We start from the raw sequence: 7944 nt of genomic DNA, 5'->3' as shown, positions 1-7944 counted from the left end.
AGGTAGTAGCCCATGTGACACACAACCCGGGGCGCAAGGTCGCGGTTGAAATCCGAGTCGGGGGGACTGAGTCCCTGTGTCGCCTCATTTTTTGGGTTGATCGGGTTTAGTGTGCCTCGAGATCCTGCCCTTGAACTCCAACCATCGATCCCATCACCCCCCCTCATTAATGGTAGGTGTTACTTAGTGTCGAGGCCTAGCCACCAAATAAAGCAATGCTAGTGACAAGTAGAATTGATGATGAAAAAGGTCTTTGCAAATGGCATTTTGGATAAGTAACACATTCAGATTAGTGACATAAGTGACGTACACCTTATAATTTCCATTTATCAATTGCATCATCATGTCAAAGTTTTCAACATTTACGATATTTTCTCTGTATGAATCTCTATGATCATCAACATTTTTTATATATATTATCCACTTTGTTTTCTATTTGCTCGAAAAGACTTGCTTGGAAACTCATTAAGCTAGAGCTTCTGTGCAGACTTGAGAAAGTGTTGTATGGCTCAAGGCAAGGTTCCATGTAATGATATCGGAAATATGATACTTTCATGCGATCTCTTGGATATAAAGAGTCACAAGGACCATTGCTTATACACAAAGAACCTTACTGATGGATCACTTATTCTTCTAATGACATGCTAATCATTGAGATTGCAAATTTGAAGCAAATGTTGAGATAGACTTTTGCCACGCTAGATTTGAGAGAAGCTAGTTACTTTCTTGGCATGCATATCAAGCGTGAAAGATCAAAAGGTATTCTTAAGCTTTTTCAAGAGTCGTACATAAAGAAGGTCTTTGCAACATTCCATATGCAAGGGGGGAAGGCATCGAGTACCCCCCTGCCATCATATTTAAAACTTAGCAAATATTATTCTCTTAAGTCTGATGTTGAGAAGGTCGAAATGGCGAAGATTTCGTACACCTCGACGGTAGGAAATCTCATATATGCTATGGTGGTTATGAGGCCAGACATTGTATTTGCAGTGGGAGTGGTGAGCCGTTACATGGCTAACCCTCACAAGAAACATTGGGATGTAGTGAAACATATTCTCATGTACTTGAAAGGTACGATGAGCAAGTGATTACGCTTCGAGAATAGTGTTGCATCTGTGGTTGGATTGTGCATAGCTATGAAAAAAATCAACACATCATACCGCACTTGATGCAATCCATTTCGTAAGGATCATCTCAGTCTAGCACTTCTTCTACATCACTTCTGTCTCAATTATGTGCAAGCTATGGATAGCAACATGCCTCGCATGTTGGGTGCTCTAGGGTAGAGGAGCCAGTGAGTCGCTAGCCCTCAAAATAGAGCTGGCTTACTCCCCAATCAAAAAACGCTTGTGCTCCAGAAGTCAGACTACGAACATGCTGTAGTGGGCAACTGAGCATGACGTGCACGACTCTGGTTGGTGGAATTGAGGGTTTGAAACCTGCACACAAAGGTCTCTGTTTTGGGTCACCATAGTCCTTTGCTTATTAGCGCTTCATTTTGTTTCACGCCAAAGTGGAGTTCTCTGTAGCGAAGCACCTTTTCTGTGCCATTTGTGAAACAACTACGTCTGCATATTGTGCTCATTTCCAGCTTCTGTTTCCCACCAAGCAGCATTCAAAATCTTGTAGCATAACTACATATTAAAGGCTCTGAAGTTCATCGTCTCTACTAGCTCCAATGTTGATAGGCTCCTCGTCTCTACTAGCTCCAATGTTGATAGGCTCCCTACTGGTATGATTCGACTTTTATTGTCCGGAATCTGTTGCGATTCCTTTGCCTTGTTGCTTCGCAGCATTGGAGGCGCAAAATTCGAAACTTTCGCAGGTCTCGATCTCTCACAGTTAGCTTGAAAGCGTTAGGTCTCACCCCCTAACCATCATGCACGCAAGCGACTTGTGCGTTCTCTATTTACTTTTATTTTGAAAAAAGTACATTCTCCCCACCTTCACACGAGGCTTCGTGCTCCGCCCTGGCCTACTCGCTCCTGCGCATCGTTCCATGCTCGTCGTTTCATCGGCCATGCAACGTGCATCACCTACGCGACACCCTCTGCATCACCTGGCTGCCTTGCAGGACGACTGATCGCATAAAAAAAAATTCCCTTGCTTTTCCGAATTTCTACTAGCTCTTGTGGTCTTTTAACCCGACTCTCCGGTTGCAAATCTCATCTCTTTTCCTTGCGTTTAAGGGCACCCAATATCCACGTCATAAACGGGTCGTGGCATACTTTGATTGGAGGCAGGAGGAGAATACAAAGTAAACCGTGCGCTTTTGAGGAAATCGTTTTGGCTCTCCGCGTCTGGATTCTGCTTCATCTCTCTCTCTCTCTCTCTCTCTCTCTCTCTCTCTCTCTCTCGCGTGCAGACAGACGGAAGCGCAGGCACGCAGGCAGTAGCATCGCGGAGGTTGAACGTCGGTTCAAAAATATGGGTGGGTGCGTCAAAGCGCTAGGCGTTATATTATTGCTTGCAATTTCCATGGTGACTGCGGATGACCTCACCTCTTTCAAGCTGGATCAGACCCATGTCGCCACTCATAACGCCATTTCTGTAAGTGTTTTGAGCTTTTACTTGGCAATAGTAGTGTGATGAATCTGCATTTTGTGAGCTTAGGTGGAGATCATAGTGTGATCAATATGCGTTGCAATTTATACTGGTCCATTGCTCTCTCCTGATGCTTCTGGAGCAGGCGACAATTTATAACCTTCTGCATATCATTAATATTGTCTGCTTACACGGTAACTGATCTTTATGTGCATAAGGTGGGCGGGCTGTCGTAGTGTTTGGCAGTCGCCTATGCCGAGCGAATTTAATTTGTCAAGGTTGCTGTGCTTGCTTTTGGACTTCATTCTCTGTTTCTCTTCTCATTGATTCAATGTGTTGCTTTTTTGATAGGATGTCACCGATGCTCTCATTTCGAGTCTCGGTTGGAATAAAGACGAGGTTAAGTTATCTCATATAGACACGACGGACTCCAAGTTTGGGCAAACTCTTGTCTATGAGTTTGATATTGAGATTGGAGATAAGGTGATCCCTTTGAGATTGTCAGAGGAGGTGCAAGTGTGGAAGTATCTAGAAGAGCTCCCTGCATGGGGCGATGAGCCGTTGGCTATCAAAACAGTTCCTGCTACTCTAGGGGAACCACACTCTCAAGTGTTGTCAGCAATTTTAGCCCCATTCCAGTTGTCGGGGCCGGTAGAGCTATGGATCCAAGACGCAGAACAAGTGCGACTTGCCGTTCCTGTATGTAAACCCTTCAAAGTATTCTTTTCCAGGTTTTTTGTTGAGCTTACCAAAGTTTTGTGACTGTTTGCATTTGAGGTTTTTGGAAAGTGTTTTCCTAGGAAAAACAACCAGGATCTGCAAAAGAGACGCTTTATAGCTCTAGATAAATGAGCACTTTTTGAAGTTGTGGTGTGTATGAATTAGGCACAGTCAGGCCTCAATTAGGCAGAGAGCAAGAGGGGAGCGACCTAGTTGACCTAGTTTTGACCGTTTGAAGTAAATAAAATGCTCGGGCCTATCAAGGGGTCTTTGCAAAAGCTTGAGGGAGAGGGTGGCTAATGAGAACTAGCCAGATGCATAATGAAACGACTCTTGGTGAGAGATGATTTCTGCAATTTTTATTACACAGAGGCAATGAGCTGAGGTAAAAGTACTCCTATGAAGGGATTTTAGGGCTAGATCTTGGCTGAAAACTCCTAGGAGTGAGTAGAGTTCTAGGTGCGTGACTACTTCTTGGGCTCCATAGTCACCACCGAAAACAAAAATGGGAAAACTGGCGTTTTAAACTCAGGCCAAGATCGAAACTCCTAGGAAAATGTAAAAGCGTTGCTCAATTGGGCGGAATTTTTGCAATCAATCAGGGGCTGAAAGGGCGCCAGGATTTTTCTGAGCAGAGCTACAACACAAGCACACCTCTCAATAGAGTACCGGAGGGCCCAAGATAGACCATCCTGACCTCGAATGGCAACAAGTGCTAGCAACCGCCATCATAGTCTGCAAGGTACATGGAACTGCACGGATTGCCAGCTACATGGAGCTGTATCATCCATACAAGCTAGAGCTCCTATGCTTGCACACCGTGCCGGGTGGGCAAACCATCAATAGCTGTAGGTAAGTCCAAAATGGACTACACCTCCTTTGGGAACTAGTTGAGCCAATGCCCGAGTATCACAAAGATGTACAACCTTTGACTTGTGTCACAAGACAGGCACCACGTGCCAATAGAAAAGAACAGACTGAACAGACTTTTAGCACTTCAATAACAACTGAACAGAGAGAGATGACATGTGACATGGAGTGGCGAAATTCCACTTCAGAGAGTATTGGCCCCAAACCTTGGCGCCCCTTTCGGTACAAGCCGGTACTCCATGCTCTGCACACTTCCTTCTCCGAGAAGTGTGCTAGAGAATGAGCCCTAGCCTCATATTTAAAGGCCCTTGGCCATTAAAAGCAATTACAGTGAAAAGCTTCAAACTCAAAAGCAACTGGCCCAAAAGCTGGTGCTGAAAATCAGCCAATGCAAATCATGGAAATCCATACAGGCTTTCAGCATGAATCGCGGAAATCCGCGCAGCTGCCACGTCAGTAGTCAGCGTAAAATCCGGGATGTCTGTACAGCTGCCACATCATTAGTTTCTGCGCAAGTCTTTTTGCGTGTATGTGGGTCGTGCTTTATTTTATTCTCTTGTGTCACTTGGGCCCCATCGGACGGGGTCCCATAAGGTGGTAGGAACTTCTTCTTCGCCTGCTTATTCTTAGGGTTTAGGCCCCTTGGCCAGGATCTGACTGAGGTCTTCAATGGCTTGACACGTCAGCAATTTGTGACAACTTGTCTACCACACCATCCTTCAAAGCTTGGTCCTCTAGGGTCTGCCAAGGAAGTAGCACCCACCGTCTGAGCTTGGTGCTGAGAAAGAAATATGATCTATCTATAAGTCTTTGTGAGTCTACGATGAAGATGAAGGTGGGTGAACCAAGTGTGTAAATGCCAGAACAAGTGCAACATAGCTGCCTCACCGACTTCAAATCCAAATCCAACTTCCTTTAGCAGTTCCTCTGAATATGCCCGTGTTCACCACACTTGTGAGATATCACCTCCCTCTGGAATCTCTCACCAGTACCAGAATTATCATTCATCTCTGGGTTTTGTATCCAGACATCATGTCTGTGCAAGAGGTATCAATTCCCTTTGGCTATAAAGCTCGGGTCACTAGGTTGTGGCAATACCTCCCTACCAGTATCATAAATCCAATTGTTCCATTTAAATGTAGGTAACACAATGATCCTCTTTTCTGAATATGGACCACCATCCAGGGGTTAACAAGGGTAAATAAAGGGATATGTAGAAAGCCGGGACTAGATGACAAGCTCATCCAAGCTACTCCACTTGATAGTAAGAGGCCACATGTGGCTGGATATGTAACCTTCCTAGGAGAACAGGTACCAGGGTATAGACCACAGGTGCAAACCGGGCTTCAAGGCTGCAAGCAATCTCCTGTCGAAAGGGATCTATAACTCCTCAATGAGGGCAGGTACACCGGCTGAAATCGGTCCAAAACCAGATCCCTTTGTTGCACAAAAATCTCCAACCGGCTGCCTGAAAATCTGCAAAGGTATGGGCATGAACCGTCACACTCGAATCTCATTTTAGTCCTCTTAACTCTGTTGTTTTTCAGCAACACTCCTCGATCGACAAATGACTGAAAAATGCAGATACTCAAGGGTTCTTTGTGACAAAAAACGCTGCAGAGACCGATCAGCCTCCTCTTGTTGTAAAACCGCTGGCACAAGGGTGCGCTTTTTGACGAAAATGCAGCCGGAACTCGCCTCACCCTCTTGCTGGCCGAAAAATACAGCAACAACCAGTCCCTTTTCATGCTCCGGATCCACTAGGTGTCATCAAGCCTAGGCTCTGATACCATGTCAAATTGCAGTGGAAGGCGTGCTGACAAGGGAACATGCTCAAGCCCCACGGGGGCAAACTCTGCTATCACAAGAATGACCTATGAGGTTCATAACTCTACACTTTGAAATTTGCGCCCCCCCCCCACGGGCCCGCACAAATAATGCTTGAACCACACCTCAATAACCCATAAGGGCGCCCAACAAAAAGGCCACAAGTGGCACACTTGTGATAAAGTCATCGTTTGGATACAGACTGACAATACAAATGTGATAAACGCAAATATGCTCACAAAATTGTCTTGTCAAGCTCAAGCTGAAGGGACAGTGCCCTGTGATATATTTGCCCATCATTGACACCTATAACTGTATCAAGGGCTTTATAAATGTTGGGTCCTTGATTGATCGGTCATAATTTCCATAAGAAGAGCAAGGAGGAAACTAAAGTGTGATCTGCCCCTGCTGCATTCTCTGTTAGACAATGGGTTCGTTTTAAGTGCTCAGACTTCTCTATTTCAGGCTACTGTGGCTTGAAAACTCTGAGTCGTTCATGTTTTCAGCAGATTTTAGTTTAAGCTGGTAATTAATGAGCTCTTTTAGTAAAGGACTTCTGATAATTTGGTTGTGTGTCTCAGAATGATGTTGAAGCTGGGGTTTTAAAGAAGGTTCTTCTTGCTGACGGGGCAGTGGTGACGGTTGAGGGAGCTCGGGAGATTAGTCTTGCGCGCCCTTTGCAGCTGCCACTCCCTTTGCCCGGAATTTCAAATGATGGTGGCTTAGCTGCGAGTCTAATGGCACTTGCTGACCGCCTTCGATATGCATCTCGTGTAGAAGAGAAGCCTCTGCTGTCTTTGAAGATAGTGGGCCCAACATCCCTAATTGCATCCAGTGCGAAGGACTCGGATACAAGCAGGAACAAGTTGAAAGTGAAGAGGCTGTCTCCAGGATCCATTGAGCTTGTGTCCCGCCAGCAGCAAGATAGAGGTCTCATTGAACCTGTTGAGAAGTCACCAGTTTTGAGTGGAGTGCAAGAGCCATGGCTCTGGCCTTTACCTTCATTAAATGGTTCGGATTCAAGGTTAATAAATTTGGAGAAACTTGTACTGGGGGCAATGGGCCCAAGCGCATACAAGAAGGGATCTTTCAAGCTACTTAGAGCTAAAGTATCTGCGGCAACGTTCGTGCGGGTTGAATTTCAGCTGGAGAAGAAGCTTTCGGACACGAGTTTCCCGCCCGAGGTGTGGCCGGAATGGAGGACAAAGCCATCGGTTCAAAGACTGCAGTTTGAGGTCTTGGCAAAGATTGAAGGGCAAAAACTTCTTCCTGTAAGTGTACAGGCCGTGCAACCTTACATGAATGTTGAGACGGTCACATGGAGGGCGGCAAATGGAAATGTTTCGCATAGCAAGGTTCCAAGGATTTTTCTACCCCCAAGCTCCATGACCCTAAATCCAAATTGGGAAGGAATGCTGGACTGAATGTCAGTATATTAGTCTTTCGCATTGGTGAGATGTCATGACAAAGGACATCCAAAGCAGTCAATCCTTAATCAAAAAGGCTCCACGAATTTAGTCCAAAAGGACCACAATGGCAAGCTTTACACGGGTCAAATTTTCCTTGGTGTAAATATGGAGGAGCCCTTGAAAGCTATACGGATGTCTTTTCCTTTTTCTTTGGTCTCTAAAACCAAATGTCGATGCAAGGAAGAGAAGATTTTTTATGTGTGTAAGGCCAATGCTCGTTGTTAAAGAATATAAAACATCATTATATCAAAGTATGCACATTGAGGGCTGCTGAGTCACATGCCAATTTTCTTATCACTTTGATGTACTCTATGCATGTTAATGAGATCGTTTGAAGAAGTATTACAAAGAAGGTTGTGACTTCTATGTCGAAATATCGTACAGTGTGGGTTGTAGTAAAATTGGGCCAAGGAAAAGTAGACATAGTAAGAAGCTGTCTCCGCTCTGAAAACTCAGTTGGTGGACAGCTGCAGATGAGAGACACAGTTTGTTAGTATGGTATATATGCATATTG

The 7944-nt window shown here is 45.0% G+C and overlaps 1 protein-coding gene across 1 annotated transcript; it reads left to right on the top strand.

The window, feature by feature from the left end:
* Positions 1–2269: 2269 nt before the first annotated feature.
* TIN1 (tunicamycin induced protein) lies at positions 2270–7698 on the top strand. The gene is made up of 3 exons (XM_086492730.1): positions 2270–2550; positions 2896–3243; positions 6543–7698. The coding sequence occupies exons 1-3, from the start codon at positions 2428–2430 to the stop codon at positions 7383–7385; spliced, it is 1314 nt and encodes a 437-aa protein (XP_086348856.1). The 5' UTR covers positions 2270–2427; the 3' UTR covers positions 7386–7698.
* The last annotated feature ends 246 nt before the right edge of the window (positions 7699–7944 follow it).

The sequence above is a fragment of the Adiantum capillus-veneris genome, chromosome 20, assembly GCF_014529385.1.
Source record: "Adiantum capillus-veneris isolate H3 chromosome 20, ASM1452938v2, whole genome shotgun sequence".
Classification (NCBI taxonomy): domain Eukaryota; kingdom Viridiplantae; phylum Streptophyta; class Polypodiopsida; order Polypodiales; family Pteridaceae; genus Adiantum; species Adiantum capillus-veneris.
This window is presented reverse-complemented; position numbering and strand designations above follow the sequence as displayed.